Genomic DNA, 20097 nt, shown 5'->3' with positions numbered 1-20097 from the left:
TAAAATTCCACCTTCTACAAGAAGCCTTCCCCAACCTCTTAATTTTAGTGCCTTCTCTCTGTTAATTTTCTCCTATTTATCCTACAGATAGCTTGAGATTATATGTATAGATATAGATATAGATATACATTAACTCTCTCTCTCTATATATATATATGTACTCATATATGTTTGCATGTTATAAATTGTAGGCTTCCTGAGGGGAGGAACTGTCTTGTCTCCTTTTGTATCCCCAGCTCTTAGCATAGTTCCTGGAACATAGTAGGTGCTAAATAAATGTTAATTGATTGATTGACGTGGATTCAAATCTCATCTCTGATCAGTACTGACTATGGGACCCAGGTCAAGTCACTGAAACCTCTCAGGACCTCAAGCAACTTTCTAAGACAGTAATTGCAGAAGAGGCGCTCATTTGCATTTATGGAAGTTTCTTCAATACCAATGAAATCACAGGTCTGATTTTTTAGGGAAAAAAAAAAACCAGCCCACCGAGTCCAGGGATAATAAGAGTCAATCACTAGTTTCATTATTGCATTGATAAAGCACTTTAATATGTTATCTTGTTTAATCCTTACTGCCTGTGATGTGTTATTATTCTCCCCATTTCATCCCCACAGAGAGGTTCAGTGATGTGCCCAGGGTCACACAGCTAGCCAGTTAAGTGGGTAAAGACCTTGCTGTTTCTTGTGCCTAGGGCCACCCTGGCTATCTTAGAGATGTATTCTAGGAAAGCAGGAAGTTCCTGAATGGCTCATCCAGGGTCCCCACCCTCACTTGCCACTGTCTTCTGAAGGGGTCAGCTGAACCACCTCCCTCTTTCCTCTCTGCTGTTCTGGAGCTAAGGCGTCTGCAAGGCTAGATGGAAGACGTCCACCAGCCTTTGGGAGGCTTACCTGTGAAGTTGACAGACACATAGATGACGATGATGAGGATTCCCAGCACAATGCAGACGATGCTGAGCATCCTTGCCAGGCGGCCCAGCCTCCTGGCCCCATCCAGGTCTCCCTGCTGTACGCTGCCTCTTGACTGGTAAGGAGGGAAGGCGGAGAAAAAGAGGTCATCAGCTGAGCAAGACAGTCATGACTTGGGCAACCCCAGAGACAGCCTTACCTCTAATCAGCACTGCTCCCTCATGTGCCTGGAGTAAGGAGAGCTATGGCATCAAAGCCTGGAGACAACAATTGGGGATGAGCTCTGGGATCTGAGGATCCTCGTTCAACTCCCAGCCCTCCCTCTTGCTACATGTGTGACCTTACATAATATGTAAGTGCCCTGAGTAAGTGCCTTTTTTTTCATAGGGTCATAGAAAACTGGGAGGGACCTTAGAGGCCACTGACTCTTACCCTCCCTGATTTTAAAATGGGGAAACTGAGGTACAGAAGTGACTTATCCAGGGTCACATAGCTAGTAAATGCCTACAGTTGGTTTTGAACCCAGGTTTTCTTGATTGAGTCTAGTACTCCATGTGGCCTCTGTAAAACGAGAGCATCCGACCACTTACTACCTGCATGGTCTTGGGTGAATCATTTTACATCTCTCAAATGCAACTTCCTCATTTGTAAAATAAGGGGATTGGACTCAGTGACCTCCAAAGGCCCCTTCCAGCTCCAGGTCCATGATCTTATGGATCCCAGCAGTGGAGGGAGAAGTTAGTGAGGAGAGCGATGTTCTGGGATCTCCTCTAAGAAAGAAGAAAACAAGCATTTAGTAAGTACCTGCTGTGTGCAGGCATCAGGCAAAGTGCTTTACAAATACCGCCTCATTTGTTTGTCACGACAACCCTGGGAGGTAGGTACTGTTATTATTGTCATTTTACAGTTGAGGAAACCGAGGCAGACAGAGATTGAGTGACTTGCCCAGTCATACAACTGGGAAGTATCTGAAATCAGATTTAAACTCAGATCTTCCTGACTCCAGGCCCAGAGCTCTACCCACCGTGCCAGCATCTGCCCATCTTTACAATGGAGCCCTTTCAAATCCCTGGGAATGCTGAGGTCCCTTTCATCCCCCTCAGTCACTTAAAGAGTCTGCACTGCCCCAGGTGTGTGTGTGGGGGGGGTGGAGTCAGTGTTTTATGATGGGAAAAGCTCTGCACCTGTTGGTAGGAGAGATCTGGATTTGGATTCTGGGGGGGACACCACAGACAAGTCCCTGAACCTCTATCAAATCTCATCTAGAAGATAAGAATATTGGGCTCTTAGAGCTGGCAGAGACCCTAGATGTCATATCGAGTCCAACTTCTTCCTTTTACAAAGGAGAAAACTGGGGCTCAGCTAGGCTCAGAGACATCACACACACGCAGGAAGTGTCAGAAGTGGGATTTGAACCCAGGTCCAGAGCCAATCCTCTTTCTGCTCTATCTACAGAATCCATCTTTTCAGGTTGTGATGAGGATCAAAGGAAATTTGATTAAGGGTCCTGGAGCTGGAAGGGAACTCAGAGGCCATCAAACCTAACCCTCCCATTTTACAGCTGAGGAAACTGAGTCCCAGGGAAGAGAAGGGATTTGCTCAAGGTAGCAAAGGCAGACCCTACATCAGTAGAAAGCTTTCTGCAAACATGACAATAACAGATATTTCTTGGTATAGTATTCTCTAGCATGCCTTGTTATATTCTGTCCATCTCTCCAGCCTGAGTACAGTGCCTAGCCCATAGTGCTTCAGGTCAGTTCAGTCATTTTTCAGTTGTGTCTAACCCTTTGTGACCCCATGTGGGGTTTTCTTGGCAAAGATACTGGAGTGATTTGCCATTTCCTTCTCCAGTTCATTTTTACAGATGAGGCAGCTGAGGCAAATAGAGTTAAGTGACTTGTCAAGGATCACACAGCTAGTCAGCATCTGAGGCCAGATTTGGACTCAGGAAGATGCTCTATCCACTGTGCAACCTACCTACCCAATAGTTAGTGGTTTATCGATGTCTATTCAGCAACAATGTTACGGACCTCAGCGTCATCAGCAATTCATGTCTGTTATGAGCTTTAGGGTCAGCTGAGGAAATATCTCCTGATCACAGGAGATGGGGTTTCTGCTGAATGAGGGTCCATAATGGCCACCATTAATACTCAGTACAGTTTGGACTGGAGCATATGAGGTCCCTTTATTGGCATGGAAGCCTAAGCTGGCACTGAAGTAAATGCCTGCTTTCTCCACCTGTACATCCTTTCCACGCTCACCCTGGTGAGTTGGCCCAGTTGCAGCTGGTGAGGCTCTGTCTAAGTGATGTGATCGTTATCATCAAAGGTAAGATCCTGATTTGGTGACAAATCATAACAATTTTGACATTCCTTTAACAAGTGAGGCCAAAAGACACAGGAAAGTTAGGGTTTAAATCCTGTCTCAGATATTTATTACCTATGTGTCCTTCGAGGATTCACCTAAGTACTTGCACCTCATTTTTCTCATTTATGAAATGAAATGTTTGGATTAAACAATCCCTCCAGTCCCCTTCACCCCTAAATTTATGAGACAATATAACATGAAAATGTTTTACATGATTTCACATGTATAATTGATATCATATTGCTTGCTTTCTCAATGAATGGGGGGGACTAGAGGAAAGGTGAGAACTTGTATTTTTAAAATGAATTCTAAGTATAAAAAAGTGCAAAAAACTATATGTGCAAAATTTATAGCACCTTTCTCATGGTGGCAAAATTTTGGAAATTGAGGGGATGCCCATCAATTGGGGAATGGATGAACAAACTGTGGTGTATGAATGTAAGGGAATACTATTGTGCAGTAAGAAATGATAAACAGGCAAGTTTCAGGAAAACTTGGGAAGATTTATATGAACTGATGCAAAGTAAAATGAGAAGAGCCAGGAAAACATTGTACACAGTACCAGCAACATTTTGTGATGAATAACTATGAATGACTCAGCTCTTCTCAGCAACAAAATGATCCAAGACTTCATACAAAGTACAAAGGAAAATGCTGTCCACATCCAGATAAAGAACTTATGGACTCTGAATGCAGAGCCAAGCAAATTTTTTTCACTTAATTTTTTTCGTGTTTTTTTTCTTTTGATCTCTTTCTTCTTCTACAACTGTGACTAATATGGAAATATGTTTTACACAATAGCATATGTATAACCTATATCTAATAGCCTACTATTTTAGGAAGAGGGGAGGGGAGGGAGAGAGAAAAATTTGGAACTCAAAATCTTGTAAAATTGAGTGCTAAAAATTGTCTTGACGTAATTGAGAAAAAAATAAAATGAATTATAAAAATAAATAAATATTTTTTTAGGAAATGTATGAGCCAATGATCCATATCATTTAGCAGAGTTACCAAGCCAGTGTGACAGTTGAAAAAAGACTGGATTTGGAGTCAGGGGACTCCAGTTCTGATCCTGCTTATGTTACTACCTGTGTGTCCATGGGCAAATCATTTAACCTCTCTGGGCCTCAGTTCCCTCATCTGTAAAATGAGAAGGTTGGAGTTGGACCTGGAGGGACACAGTCATAATCCCTGCTGCCAGGAAGGTTGAGGCTAGCAGATCTCTTGAACTCAAATGTTTTCAACTGCATCGAGCTGCGCTGATTGGGTGTGCATATGAAGGATGGTGTCAATGGGGGAAGCCCTTGGGAGGAGGGGGCCACCAAGTTGCTTGGAAATGGCAGACCCAGGTAGGAAATAGAGCAGGCCAAAGCTCCCATGCCTATTAGTGATGGGATTGGTCCCATGGGTAGCCCCTGTACTTACAGTCTGGGTGAGATTGGGACACCCAGTCTTGGAGGGGAAATCTTAGGGAATTGAATTATATAGTGGCTAAGATCCCTTCCAGCTTTAAATCTGTGACCCATAGATGATGAGTGTTGGGAGTTGGTCACTTGGTAAGCTTAACTGGGGTGAACCTTGGTTTGGGCTTTTGTATCTTCCTGTGGAGGGTGTGGCCATGACTGTTAACAGCCCCTCTGAGAGGACTTGGGGACCAGGTACTGGGCCATGCCCCTTTTGAGGATGAGGACATCCCCAGAGGTGAAAGTGGGACTCAGCAGAATGTTGGGGGCTGACTCTTTACCAACCAGCCCAAGTTAACTTGCTTTGAGAGGAAAGTTCAAACCACAAGGTGGACTGAGCAGGAGCCCTCGGGGAAATGGGATTCATTGGAGATGGAGAGGGACGTATTCATTGTTTGTGAGCTTCTGAGTTTTCCACGGGTGTGAAGTAAAGAGATGGTTCCTGAGATGCATTGTCACCTTGAGTGCTTAGATATAGGAGCTGAAGACTCTTTAGTGACAATTGTTAAGACTTGGATGTATGGTCATGTCTAAGGCTTTCAAGAGACAATGCTGGTGACAGCAAAATGAACCAAAATGTTATGATTTGGGGGGCAGCCCCCCAAAATTGAACCTGGTGCATATAAATTCAGCGCAAGTCACTCTAGGAATTTTGGGACCAAGGACAAGCATCACAAAAATGTATACCAGGTAAGCAGCACAAATGGTGCTCTCAGATCAACTTTTTAAGACAAAGTCTGTTGAGTTGGCATAGAGAGGGACCTCAGACCTTGGGACACCACTCTGTGGAAGAGAAACAGAGGCCCTTGGACACCACAAGGCTGTTGGGGAGACCGCTACCAGGGAAGGAAGAAGGATGGACCCAGTTTGGGGGGGGCAGAGGATGGGGAGGGGATTGTGAGGAAGTATTATTTGAGAACTTCCTATTTTAACTAAATATTCTTGATGACTGAGTGCTAAGCTGAGTTGTTTCTACCCTCTGAAAGAGCATCCTTGAAGTCAGTGGTCCTTCACATTTCAGTACTCTGGGCCTAGACCCTGGTTGCCTTATCCTAGTTATAGCTCTGATTCTGTTCTAGCACCACAGAACAGAACAATGCCCCCTTCACAGTCACTAAGGGATGAGGACTTTCCATTGACTCCTCTCCTAGGATCAGCCCATTCTGTGCTCCTGGTGTAAGCCCAGAGGGCTTTTCTGGCACAGTATACACCATCCTAGCCTCTAACTTACAATGGTTTGCAGGACTGGGCCCATTAGAGGACACACAGTCTTATTTGTATCATCCCTTTTCCCCAGAACTTTCTCTGGGTGGCAGCTGGGGGCAATGGAATGAACTCTAAGCCTGGAGTCAGGAAGAGCTGAATTCAAATCCAGCCTCAGACACTTACTAGCTGTATGACCCTGGGCAAGTCACTTAACCTTTGTTTGCCTCAGTTTCCTCATATGTAAAATGAGGTTACTAACAGCACCTACCTCCCAGGGTTATTGTGAGGGCCAAATGAGATAATAATTGTGAACACTTAGCACAGTGCCTGGCACATAGTAAGCACTATATAAATATTAGTTATTATCACTAGCTATTCTAGGTCACTTTCTCCAAACTAGAAAACTGATTGGGAATGCTGAGACCCTGAGAGGGGCCTTTGCCCTGTGGCAGGCAGTACCTTTCAGGGTGTCCCTTCCTAAACTTCCCAGCTGGATCAAAAGACTATAGATTAAAAGCTGATAGGCACAACCTTAGAGGTCATCTAACCATCTCATTTTACACAGTAGGAAACTGAGACCCAAAGAGGTTCTATCACTTGTCCAAGGGCACACAGTATGTGGCTGAGCTTGGACTTGAACCTCTGACTTCAAACCCAGAGGTCTTTCCACTGCCTCTCCAGTGCCTCGTCAATGCCATCTCCTTCATGGAGCTTTCTCTGATGACTTCCACCACTCCCCCCATGATAACTCCTTCCCCCCCGCAAATTACCTAGTGTTTACTGTGTATGGGCCTTGTATCTGAGTACAGCATCATGGATCTAAAGCTAGAAGGGTTTTCCAAGTCTATTTAGCTCAACCTTCTCCCTTTACAGATGAGGAAACTGAGGGAAAAGGAAGGGAAATGACTAGCAGAAGGTCACACAGCTAAACTCAGAACCAGGATTCAAACCACAGACCATAAATCTAGAACCACACCTCTCAGGGGGATAGCCTCAGAGGAGGAGACCTACTCTTCCCCAGGAGATTTAGGTAAAACAGTGGAAAGCTTTTTAGAGAATAGTAATAGCTAAACATTGAGGGGGATTTAGAATCAGTCACCTCTCCTTCCAGACAGATTGATAGGACAAGCACCCATGAGTCCTAGGCCAGACTGGTTTTTTTTTGCTGTTACTCATACACAAGACTACATTTTCTTTTGTTTGTTTTTTGTTTTGCTTTTTGGTGAAGCAATCCAGGTTAAGTAACTTGCCCAGGGTTACACAGTTAGTAATGGGACCTCAAAAGCCATAGAGTCCAACCTATTCATTTTACATTTGGGAAACTGAGGCCCAGGGAGGTTAAATCCAGAGACTGGCATAATATCACCCAGGTAGTTGAGCTAAGATTTGAACTCAGGTCCTGTGTATCTAGATTCAACACTCCTCCCACTGCCCAGTATGTACATTTGTTCCCTCCTCCCCACCCCCACCTAGAATATAAGCTCCTCAATGGTGGGGATCATTTCATGTCTTTGTATCCCCAAGCCCTGGTCCAGAATAAGTGTCCAATAAATGCTTGTCAATTGATGATTGATTGATTGGTTTGAGAGAGGAAGGGGAAAACCCAACCTGTCACTCTGAGACAGAATTTTCTTGGTTTAAAACATGTTGTCCCCTTGGGACTTTGTACCATCATCCTCAAGATCAAGGCACTGAATAGTGTCCTTATATTCTGCCTTATTCCCTCTGCCCTGTGCTTATAAATCCTTAGCTAATTCCCAACCATCATAGAAACCTAGAGAGAAAGAACGTCCAGGAGCTGGGATTCAAACCCAGGTCTTAGGAGACAATAAAAGTTGAAGTGTGAGAGCCATCGTGTGGGGAACTACAGACTACTTTCTTCATATCATTTGGTGGAGGATATCAGGGGCCTGGTGGAAGGATATCAGGGAGTGATGTGAGTATGAAATCTCACTGGCTGCCACGGTGGTCCCCACAGCCTGGGACATCCAGAGGAAAGCCTGGTGAGTGCCTGAATATGATGGGTGACCCAGGCCCTGTCTCTTCCAGACTTCTCTCAGAAGGTTCAGCAGGCACAATGATGGCATCAAGCTTTGAGGGTTCTTCAACATTAGTGCCTCTGACCTGTAGGTAGAGATGGTGTCTGTGAAGAGCAGGGCTCTGTCTTATCTAAACTTTGTATCTCCCTGAGGCCTGGCCCAGTGCTTTGCACTTTAGCAGGCATTCGAATAAATTCATGAATCAGTTAGCACTGGACAGTGAGACGTAGTCTATCAATCAGAGACACGGAGGGAATGCCTCTGTCATGTACTGTGTGAACTTAGATAAGTCACAACCTCTTTGGGTCTCAGTTTCCTCATCTGTAAAGTAAGGTAGTGAATGGTGAATGGTGCCTAAGGTCCGTTCCAGCTCTAAATCCTATTACAGTGAGACTGATTATAATCTCTACCCTGTCCCTGAGGAGCAAATGAGAATGGATAGGGTGTTACTTTATAAACAGAAAATGCTGACATGTAAGTGATTCACTGCTTCCCCTTAATTTTGATGGAAAGGCTTATCTGGTCATGAAACTAGCCTCAGACTGTCCCAGCCACCCTCAGCCTTTCACTGATGATACACCTCTCAGGGGGATAGCCTCAGAGGAGGAGACCTACTCTTCCCCAGGAGATTTAGGTAAAACAGTGGAAGGCTTTTTAGAGAATAGCAATGGCTAAACATTGAGGGGGATTTAGAATCAGTCACCTTTCCTTCCAGACAGATTGATAGGACAAGCACCCATGAGTCCTAGGCCAGACTGGTTTTTTTTTTGCTGTTACTCATACACAAGACTCCATTTTCTTTTGTTTGTTTTTTGTTTTGCTTTTTGGTGAAGCAATCCGGGTTAAGTAACTTGCCCAGGGTTATGCAGTAAGTGTTAAGTGTCTAAGGCTGAATTTGAACTCAGGTCCTCCTGACTCCAAGGCTGGAGCTCTATCCACTGTGTCACCTAGGTGCTCCATGAGACTCCACTTTCAACCTCCATTCCTTTGCACTCCCTCCTCACCTCTGCCTCTTAGAATCCTTAGCTTCCCTCAAAGCTCAGCTTGTGTCTCCTTGCAGATGGTGTCCCCCTCCCCTGCTGCTATGCCTCTCCCCTCATTACCTTGTTTTTATTTTGTACATGCCCTTATATATCCATGTTATCTCCCTCATAGAACGTAAGCTCCCTGTGGGCAGAGTCTATGTCATTTCTGTCTTTGGGTCCCTAGCACCTAGGAGAGCGCCTGGCAAGTAATAGGGTTTTGTTTGGTTGGTTTTATTTGTTTGTTTGTTTGTTTTTCTTGCTTTTTGGTGAGGCGATAGGGTTAAGTGACTTACCCAGGGTGACACAGCTAGTAAGTGTCAAGTGTCTAAGGCTGGATTTGAATTCAGGTCCTCCTGACTCCAAGGCCAGAGCTCTATTCACTGTGCCACCTAGCTGCCCCAGTAATAGGTTTTTAAGAACTGCTTATTAACCGATTGATTTGATAGGGGACAATCTTACCAGGAAAGCATTCTCTTTAGTCCAGACAACACTGTCAGGCTTTTTTAGCCCCCCCCCCAAGAGGTCTATGAGTCTATACCTACTCTGATTGGTAGGAGGGATGCAAGCAAGGGTCATAGCATTTGGGCTTTCAACACCGGATGTCTTGTTTTCCATTGTATTCACTTCTAAGACTAAGGGAGAGCATGTTGGACTTGGAGTCAGAACAACATGAGTTCAAACTGAGCTTCAAACACTTACAGGCTGCACAAGTCATTTAACCTTCCTCAGCCTCAATTTACTCATCTGTAAATTGGAGATAATAGGAGTTATCAGAGTTTGGGGATCAAATGGGACAATGTAGGTAAAGCATTTTATAAATCTTAAAGCGCTATGTTACTTAGTGGTGGTTGTTGTTGTCATGGTTATTTGGAGCTGGAAGGGACCTTAGTAATCACCAAGTCCAAATTTTGCATTTCACAGAGGAGGAAACAGAGGTCCTGGGAAGTTGAATGACTTGTCCATGGCCGCACAGTAAGCAGCAGAACTAGGGATGGCACACAGGCCCTCTGACATCCCATAGCTCCCCAGCCTGCTCTGATTGGAGGGGGCTGTTTCTCTCTCCTGCCTTGTATTGAACACGACAGAACTTGGGGTCCCACTTGTTGACTCAGACACCTGTTCTCCCCATTCTTCCTTGGCTTCCCTTCCTCCCCCTGCCTCCCCCACCTTTTTTGTTACAGACTCACTAGGGAGCTGACAGTCGGGCATGAGGCAGGCAGTTAAAGAACACTTTTTCACCCAGGGGTGTTGCCAGCAAAGCATGGTCTGGGCTTTGGTATTATTCCCATCTGAAGCGCAGCCAGCCAGGCCTACCTCTGTGGTACTTTCAGCTTTTCCCTGTTGTCAAGGAACCATCTGGACTGGAGAGCGAGATGCAGTGAAACTGCAGGAGGCCCTTCACCCGTCAAAACCTGGGTCTGGAGCCACCAACCACAACAGCACCCAGTTCTTCTGCTAAACATTTCAAGCCCTGTCAGGGAGAAGCCAATGGGCCTCGGCTTTCTCTTCAATGAAATGGGTTCAAAAATTACTTCATTTAATCCTCACAACAACCCTATGCTGTAAGTGTTGTTCTTATCCCCATTTTACAGATGAGTAAACTAAGACTGGAAGTAGTTAAAGGACCTGTCTAGAGTCACTCAGCTATTGTGTCTGAGTCCAGATTTGAACTCAAGTCTTCCTGACTCCAAGTCTAACATTCTGTCCACTGTATCCCTGACTACTCTCCCATAACATTCTATGATTCTTCTCTCCCATGGAACATAAGCTTCTTAAGGACAGGACCTATTTTATTTTTAATTTTTTCTTTTTGTATATCCAGCACCCAGCAGTGATGGACCCATGATGCTTGTGGATTGAGCGAGTGACCTATGACTTGCAGTGGGGGTGGGTGGGTGGGAAGAATCTAGAGTTGGCTTGAGCTGGGATATCTCCTTGCCCACTAACTCTGGCCTTTCCTCCCTGATTCCAGAGTCCCCTCTCCTCCCTCCTTCACATGACCCATCTAGGGATCCTCTCACCTTCTTGACAACTAAAATCACCTCGTTTTAGAGAATGTGCCTGTATTGTGGAGCCCCCAGGGAACAGACAGCTTTGAAAGAGCTGACAGATGTGGGGCTTTTGTAGAGGCAAACGGAGCCTGCTTAAAGTCTCCCCAGACACTCTCCCTCAAAGTCAGCCCCTCTATTTTTATCCACCTGCTTCCCTCATCATAAATTCCTTGAATTATTTTCTGCCTCTGGTGATATGGAGGAAGTCCCTCAACCCAGGGAGTGGACTCCCCCAACCCTTGCACCATCACCCACCTTTTTGGAGGCTTTATAGTATGGGAGAATTGTTTTAGAACTGAAAGAGACCCTGAGTCCAATTGCCTCAGTTTATAGAAGAGGAAACTGATCCCACAGAATGGGATTGCCCTATACTCCTTACAGGTAGTAAGTATGAGCATCAGGATTCTCTAATGCAAACAGTCAATCTACAAGCATTTGCTAGATGCCTACTGTGTGCCAAGGACTGTGCTCTGAATCTGCTATTCTTTCTACTACACTGTAATCTGGAAGAGAAATACAGGAGGACAAGGTTAAGAGTCAGGGCAGTAGGGAAGGGAAGGAAATAAACATTTACAGAGCATCTACTATGTGCTAAATACTATGCTAAGTGCTTTTTAAAAAAATAAAAATGATCTCATTTGCTATGTAGTAGTACAATGGAAAGAGCCCTGTATCAGCAGTCAGAGGATCTAGATTTAAATTCTTCCGCTGTCTTTTGAATCTATACCCGTCTTCTTGATGGTGGGGGAGATGAGAGCAAGCCCCCTGCCATTTGGGGCCTGTCTTGGTCTTCACTGTATTCACCTTTTGTTGTAGGGAATATTGTGTGGCATCCAAAAGATCTGAGTTCAAATCCTGCTTGCTAGCAATGAGATCATCTGAGTGTTCAAGCATTTTCCACCTGGAATTGTAGGTATTCTTGGGCTCCTTCCAACCCTTCCCCTCCCCTCCCCCCAGTTAATGTGTTCATGGTCAGAACAATTGGGAATGTAACTGCAACTATTTGATGCCATGTGTATGTGCAGAAAGGAGAGACTTCAACAGAGCCACGAACAGACTTTCTCAGCCCACAAAGGAGACACCTTTCCCTTAGCCACCCTTGAATCTCTTATATTGGGAAAACTCCTCTGATTTAGAAAAATCCAAATGCATCAGTGGTGCCATCTGCAAGAACCGGGATTTAATTGGGGAAGGGAGCAAGGAGGCTGTGTTAGACATGGAGTAGTGAAAATGAGCCTCCAAAGAATTAATCAATCTGTAAGGATTTATTAAACACTTGCCATGTGCCAAACACTACGCTAAGGTGCTGAAGATACAAAGACAAGAATTAAATGGTTCCTATCCTCAAAGACAACATGTATGCTGGATAAAACACTGGGCTCAGAGTTAGAAAGACCTGGGTTTGAATTCTGCTTTAGATGCCTACTGGCAAGTCACTTAAACTCTCTGGGTCTCAGTTTCCTCATCTGTGTAATGGGGATAATAATAGCACCTTCTTCTCAGGGTTGTTTGGAGGATTAAATGAAATCATATGTGTATCACTTTGCAAACTTTAAATGTCCACTGTCATTATTAGGAGAATAATGCAGTGTAGTGGCTAGAGGGCTGCTGGCCTTCCAGCCAGGAAGGACTGGATTCAAGCCTTGCCTGTCACACATACTTACTGCACATACTTACTACTCACATAACTTAACCGCTCAGTGCACTAGGCTATTATTATCCCCATTTTACAGATGAAAAAACTGAGGTTCAGAGAGGTTTAAATGACTTACCTATGTTCACTCAGCTAGGTAAGTGTTTTGGAATCCAAGGCTCGGGAGACTGTCTTTATGAAAAGCAATTTTTTAAAAAAATCATTTGGTGGCCTGCAGGTTCTGGTGATGAGCCTTTATGAACTCAGCTAGGCTGGTTCTTGGATGAAGGACTTATAAAGTAAGTCTAACATCAATCAGTTAATTAGTCAACAAGTCCCTTAAGCATGGACTCTGTGCCATGCCCTGGGCTACATACTGTGGATATGAACACAACGATGAAACAATCATCCCTCCCTTCAAGGACCTTATGTTCTGGGGTCAGTGAGGGGACTAAAAAAGATTCAAGGAAATTCCAATAGTGAGGAATTAACAGTTGCTGGGGAAGGGAGACCTGGAAAGGCTTCCTATAGGAGGTGGCACTTGGGCTGAACTTTGAAGAGAACTAGGAATTCTGATAAGCAGAGGCAAGAAGGGATGGCTTTCTAGGCATGGGGGACAGCCTAGTCAAGGAAATGGAGATGGGAGATAATGTTGTGCATAAGAAACAACAAAGGCCACTTTGGCTGGAACAGAAGAGTGCATTAAGGGGAATACTGTTCAATAAGCTTGAAAGATAGACTGGAACCAGATTGGGAAGGACTTTAAATGGCAAACAGAGGAGTCTGTATTTTATAATAGAGGCAAAAGAGAAAAACAGCTGGAGCTTCTTAAGCAGGTGTGTGACATGGTGAGACCTGTACTTTAGGAATATCAATAACTTTAATGTATGGAGGAAGGATTGGAGAGGAGAGACATTCGATGTAAGAAGACCAATTAGAAGATCATTTCAGTGGTTCAAATGAGAGATGGTGATGGCCTGAACCAGGATGCTTATGGTGCAAACAGAGAGAAGGAGACAGATGCAAGAGTGAATGAATGCATGGAGTCATCAGGATTTGGTTACTGAGTGGATATGGGGTTTGAGGAAGAGTGAAGAGTTAAGGATGACAGTGAGATTGTGACCTGGGTGATTGGAAGGGTGATGGTATACTTCACAGAAATAGGGATGTTAGGAAGAAGAGTGGGTTTTGTGGGGAAAGATAGTGATTCCTGTTTTGAACACATTTAGTTTGACAAACCTATGGAACATCCATTTGGAGATGTCCAATAGGAAGTTGCTGGTGTCAGATTGGGGATCAAGGAGGGATGAGAGCTGAATATGTAGATTTAGGAGTCAGATGAGTAGAAATTATTAGTAAAGCCATAGGAAAGGATGAGATCTTTGAAACACAGGGTGTAGAGAGAGAAGAGGGCCCAGGTAAGAGTCTTGGATTCTTGAAGAATGAGACCTAACCAATGATCCAGCAAAGGATACTGGAAAAAATGGAACATCCAGACAGTTAGAAGAACCAGGAGAGCAGTGTCATGAAAACCCAGGAAGGAGAGAGTAACCAAGAGGAGAGGGTGGTCAGCTCTGTCAAATGCTGTAGAGAGTTACAGGAAAATGAGGACTGAGAAAAAGCTATTGAACTTGGACAGATAAAAGATTATTACAATTCCTGATTGAGTGATGAAGTTGAGATCAGATTGTAAGAGCTAATAGCTAGCATTATACAGCACTTTCAGGTTTACAAAGCACTTCACAAATATTATCTCATTAGACTTCACAATAGTCCTAAGAGGTAGTTGCTATTCTTATCCCCATTACACAGATGTAGAAACTGAGGCATAGAGCGGTTAAATGACTTGCCTCAGATCACACAGCAAGTAGGTGTCTGAAGCTGGATTTGAACTCAGGTCTTTCTGACTCTTGCACTGTAGTGGCTAGCCACTGCACTATTTAGCTGCCTTAGAGGCAGGGCTAAGGAGAAAGGTCATCACCTCATTACAAAGTGGACCAAAGGAGGTGAGAATTGAGGGTAATGAAAAGGAGTTTTGAGATATAGAATAAAGGAGAGGAAAGTAAGTAGCTCAAGAAGGGCGTCTTTTGTTTCAACTAAAGTAGCTTGATTCTGCTGCTTGCCACACCCCAGAAGAACCAACAACCCCCCCAACCTTCCATCCCCCCCACCCGCCTGACCATGAGTCAGTTGCTTGAGATACGTTTTCTGTGATAAGTGCCTCCCCGAGCCCTTCTTTTCCCTCTCTGCTCAAAAGATTTGCATGTTTGAGGCAATAGACATTTCCTCTATATTCATGCCATGGACAGCTCCTCTGGGAAACTCAGGTATTTTGTCTGAACCAATCCAAAGACATCCTGCTTTGTTGTTTGTCTTTTCCTCCAGTTTGAAACCCTAATTCTGAATTCAATGGTTGTCTCCTTGAACGTGGAAGATGAGTCTGAGAACCTTTTTTTTTTCCTCCAGGTGAAAAGCTAAACCCTTTCCTTATACCATCTGTGATACAGTGGAAAAGATGGTGGGTCTGAAGTCAGAAGACCTGGTTCAAATCCTCACACTGGCACTTACTACTGCTCGATCTCAGGCCAGGCATTTAAATTCTCCAGCCTTGAGTTTCCTCATCTGTTCAATGAGGGAGTTAGACTAAATGACCTCTTTTCTAGCTCCAAACGGTGACATGATTCTATTAAGTAGAAAGTCCAAAGAGTATCCCCATTTTGCAAATGAAGAAACAGAAGCTCAGAGAGCTCACATGACTTGAGCCTGGTCCCACAGTTAGTGATTCAGAACCAAGATTAAAAGCCACATTTCCTGACACCAAGTCCGGTGCCTACACTCTACGCAAAGCCTCCAAGTGCTATCCAACCCAGGATGGGTACTTGGGAGGGGGTGACAGTTCATAATAGCAGAAAGAGGACCTCTGGAGTCATTTGACATGGGTTCATTTTCTATCTCTCATGCTTACTACCTGTGTGATCTTGGGTCAGTCACATAACCTCAACTGCCTTGGGACACAATTTCCTCACCTGTAAAATGAGAGGGGTTAGACTAAGTGGCTTCTGAGCTTCCTTATGATTCCTTCCAACACTGAGATTTGGGATTCTCTTCAAGCCTCTCTTTATCCTTTTTTCAGCACATAGGTTGTTTATTTGAGTTGGGAGTTATTTCTTCACCAAGTGACCCTTGCATATGGCACAGTGTCCTCTTTCCATCTAAGTGGACATGGATTAGGATCAGGAACTTATAAGGAAGTATTGCATTCAGAGCATTCCACCAATGACCAAAAGCTTTTTTTTTTTTTAATGGGGAATCCCTTCCCTGGGGAAATAGAACCAAAACCAACCCCTTTGTGCTGCTCTCTGGGAGAACTGCACCAGAAGGCAACTCAATCCTTAGCTGGGAAGCTGCCACTAAAGCACTTGGAAGCCAGAAATGGAAAAGGCCTATTAGGTCATCCCATGCCATTCCCTGGGGTCTGGTTGCTCCCTGGTATGTATTTTCTAGTCCTCTGCCCTGCCTAGGTTGTTTATGTGAATCTGCTCCAGTAACTCATTGTACCTATGGGGAAATTTCTTTGTGCCTAGTTGGAACCCAATCTTGGTGATGGCTACAAATTTTGCTAGCCTAGGTCCCCACTACAAATGGAGTCATGCTCTCACATTCTTCTTTAGTTTTAATTCTGAACCTCTCAAAATACCTGGAGAGTAAAGTTTCCCAGACCTGGGCACTGTAATTGGTAGCCTAAAGGAGACCAAGTCTAGAGTTCATTTGTCAAAAGCATTTTTCAAAACAGTCTACATCCTCCACCTATATCTCTGATCTCATGCCTAGTGTGATTTAAAGCCGGCTTCCCTCACTTTCTCTTGCTATCCTCCTTTCCCCACATCCCCGCACATACACAGGACAAATAAGGTAAACAAACCCAGGCAGTAACAAAAACTAGTGGGCAAAAGAAACAGTTGTTTTTGGCTCCCCAAGTACACCTGTGTTGGGCATAACTCAGCTGGTAGACCCTAGCTAGATAAGGCACCTTTCCCATTTTTTTGGTACAACCTTGAGGCAGGGTTTAGGGAACCTTGCACCTAAGTGTAACCATAGACATCATCATCTCCCCACTTGTACCCTGTTGTAAAATCAATCCAGGCTCATGAAACCAATGCTTTGCACTGCTTAGTGCTTCAAGATTTATAAAGCCAGATGAGGTCAGTGATGCCAATATTTTACAGGTGAGGAAACTGACAATCATAGATCCAGGACTGGAAGGGACCTCAGAGGCTCTGCCATTTTACAGGAAACCGAGGCCCAGGAAGGCTAAGTGACTTATAGGGGGAGAAGGAACAAGCATTTGTTAAGTGCCTACTGTGTGCCTGAGTGATGCTAAGCACATAGTTCTAGAAAGCTGGAAGGGACTTTATTAGCCATCTGGTCCAACCCCCTCATTTTATAGTTGAGGAATTTGACACTCAAGGAAGTTAGGTAATGTGCCCAAAGTTTTTCCAGTAGTAAGCCTCAGAGATGAGGCTTTAGCCACCCCCTCTGACTCCATAGCCTGGATTTTTTCCACCCCTGTACCACACAGATAGTAACCATCAGAACCAATATTCAAACCCACGTCTGCCACATTCAGTACTCCTCCCTCTATAGTACCCTCCCTCCAGGTCTTTCATCCATCTTTGACAAGTCTCCCGAAGAAAAAGCGGCAGCATTATCATAGAAGGGCAAGTTTGGGACATTCCAAGTGGAAGGTTAACACTTACCATGATAGAAAAGATCAGTGGCACTATATTCAGGGGCCATACAGGGCAAAAACAAGTGAGGATGGCCAAGATGAGGTAATCCTTTGGCATCTCCTGGTCTTGGGCATTGGAGGTGGTAGCAATGGAGGACGCCCTCCGTGAGCTGACCCTGGAAGGAGAGTGAGGGGTGGCCTCCAGGTGCCCCTCAGACACTGATTTGTATGGTAGACTGTGACCATTCGGCTCCATTTCCATGGCCCCTGAGAAGGACTTGGATGCCTTCACAGCCTTGTCATCTTTGTCCTCAGTCTTGGTGAGGAGTTTCTCTGTCTCCTGTGAGTCCAGGGGCAGGGCAATGCTGGGTTCCAAAGTCTTTGGAAACTGGGTCTCAGTGTTGCTTTCCATGGCTGCCTGGCTCCCTGGATGGGCCAGCTCCTGACTCGGAGGCAGATGGCACCAAGGCAATGAAGAATGAAGAACCGGATGGAATGTCAGATTGCCATCCCGGGTCAACCAGCTGGGAAATTGTTAGGGAGGTGGCCAAGCAGATCGTCCCAGCCCAGGCACCAGGGCACTGCCTGGTGGGTAGGGATGAAGGTGGGCAGGCAGCTGGTTCAGAAAGCCATCTTTTTGTTTCCAGGTCTCTCACCGTTCTCACCGTCCTCTTTGCTGGAAGCAAATGCCTCTTAGGCTACAGAAATCTGCTGCTGCCAAGTGGAACGGTCCAGGCAGGACAAACCAAGTTTGCAGCCAACTTTGCTGCTTTCTCTGTTCGAGCGCTGAAGGCGCAGGCAGGCAGGAGAAGCTCTGGAGCTCAGGCAGGGATGGGCTCTCCCTGTGGTGGTGTCTCCCTCTTTGAAGGCAGGCAGCAAAAGGAGGCTGGTGCGTGGGTGGCTGTGTCTAAGCAGAGCCACGCCAGCATTTCCCTCTTCTGCCTGTCCCCCCTCCTTCAACCTCTTCTCCACTCCACTCCCCCCACCCATTACTCCTCTGAGGTTTTTATTTTCTCTTTCCAATTCCCCTTTCCCCGAAGGAGTAGCCCCAGGTAAGAGCTCTCTCGCACTGTTGCCTCACTGGGGAAATACTCTCCCAGATCCCAAGTCAGCTTCCCTCTCTCTTTCTCTCTGTCTCTGCTGCTCCATTCCTAGGGCAATGGTGCCTGCTCACCCCCTCCATCTGTGTGTGTGTATGTGTGTGAGTGGGAGCCATGGTGGGAAGGAGGGGGAAGGAGAGCGAGAAATGAAGACACTGGAAAGAGTCTCTTCTCTGACGTGAGCATCGACCTCTAGCTCGGTGGTCCATGAATGCTATGGCAAGCATGCTACCAGCCCATTCATCTTCCTCCTGCCTAGTGAGAGGGCCTCCCCCCTGCAATGGAATTCTGGGGAGCAGCTTTGCTCCTGGGGTTGAGCTGAATAAATGGCCCAGTACCTCCAGCCTGTGATTTCCCTTACTATTGATTATTGAAACGAACAGCAGGTGGTCTGAAATCCACTGACTAAACAAAACATGGAGTTAACCAAGAATGTTTCCAAACACATCACTCATTCTGTCCTTTGGACAGCAGGGCACACACACACACACACACACACACACACACACACACACGCATGCATGCACATCCTTTATGGAACACTTATCCCATGGACTCAAATGAGTTTAAAAAGAAACCTTTTGGTGAGAAATTAAAAAAACAGATAGGCAAAGAGATATTTAGGGAGCTGCTAGAGGCAGATGTGAGAAGTTCAGCAGAAGATTCTCTCTTTCTCCTTTGTGGTACAGTGGAAAGAGTGCCAAACATGAAGTGACAAGACCTGAGTTCAAATCCTCATTCTGATACTTTCTATACCTCAGTTTCCCCATCTGTAAAATGAGGGAGGCCACTAAGGTCTATTGACCCTAATCCTAGGTGAGGCTCCTTCGTCTCTTAGGCTATAGTTCACGTTGGTGGACAATGTCCAAAAAGCTATAACAAGCGGGAGACAGTCAGGAGTTTACTCTAAGTCACTGACATGGATGTAGGGCAGGCTTCCTTCTCATGATGACAGCTGTTCCCTCCTTCACCTCACATGCAGCCCTCATGACTTTGGTCAGGTGATCACTCCAAGGCCTCCATCACTGGGGTTTCGTTACCATGGTGCTCTTCTCCCTATATTTTTCCCGAGGCCCACTGGGGCATGGGTGGGACTCTAGGGGACACTCTTCTCCATCTCCTAGTGCCATATTCATGGCAGAACTGTTATGAGTGCTTGTACATCCAACCCTCTCCTATCCTTGGCCTGCCAAATGAATTTGTCCCAGATATAAGGATTCCTAGTTATAGCTCTGAGTGTCAATGTCACCCTGTATTACCCAGGCTCAGCATCTCTGTCCTGTTGATATGAGGGAGAAGGGGTTGAATTAGAAACAAAATAAGAGACTGTTGAAAGAGCTAGGTTTCCAGAGATCACCCCATCTAACTTACTTATTTTATAGATAAGGACACAGGGGCCTAAGGAAGGGAAGTCACTTTCTCAGGAAGTCACAGAGCTTTACACACTTATCGAGCTTAAAAAGGAAGTGTGGGTCACAAATTGAACACAACTCCTTCCATTTTGTCTTAAGCATTGTTGTTGTTCAGTTGTTATGTCTGACTCTTTGTGACTCCATTTGGGGTTTTCTTGGCA

General features: G+C 45.2%; 1 protein-coding gene across 1 annotated transcript; it reads right to left on the bottom strand.

The window, feature by feature from the left end:
• Positions 1-770: 770 nt before the first annotated feature.
• On the bottom strand, positions 771-17836 carry TRARG1 (trafficking regulator of GLUT4 (SLC2A4) 1). Its single transcript, XM_027861706.1, has 3 exons — positions 17453-17836; positions 894-1026; positions 771-847 (listed from the first exon to the last, which is right to left on the bottom strand). Exons 1-3 carry the CDS (start codon positions 17834-17836, stop codon positions 771-773), a joined length of 594 nt encoding a protein of 197 aa, XP_027717507.1.
• Between the last annotated feature and the right edge of the window lie 2261 nt (positions 17837-20097).

Source organism: Vombatus ursinus, unplaced genomic scaffold (assembly GCF_900497805.2).
Source record: "Vombatus ursinus unplaced genomic scaffold, bare-nosed wombat genome assembly UNPS02014768.1, whole genome shotgun sequence".
Classification (NCBI taxonomy): Eukaryota; Metazoa; Chordata; class Mammalia; order Diprotodontia; family Vombatidae; genus Vombatus; species Vombatus ursinus.
This window is presented reverse-complemented; position numbering and strand designations above follow the sequence as displayed.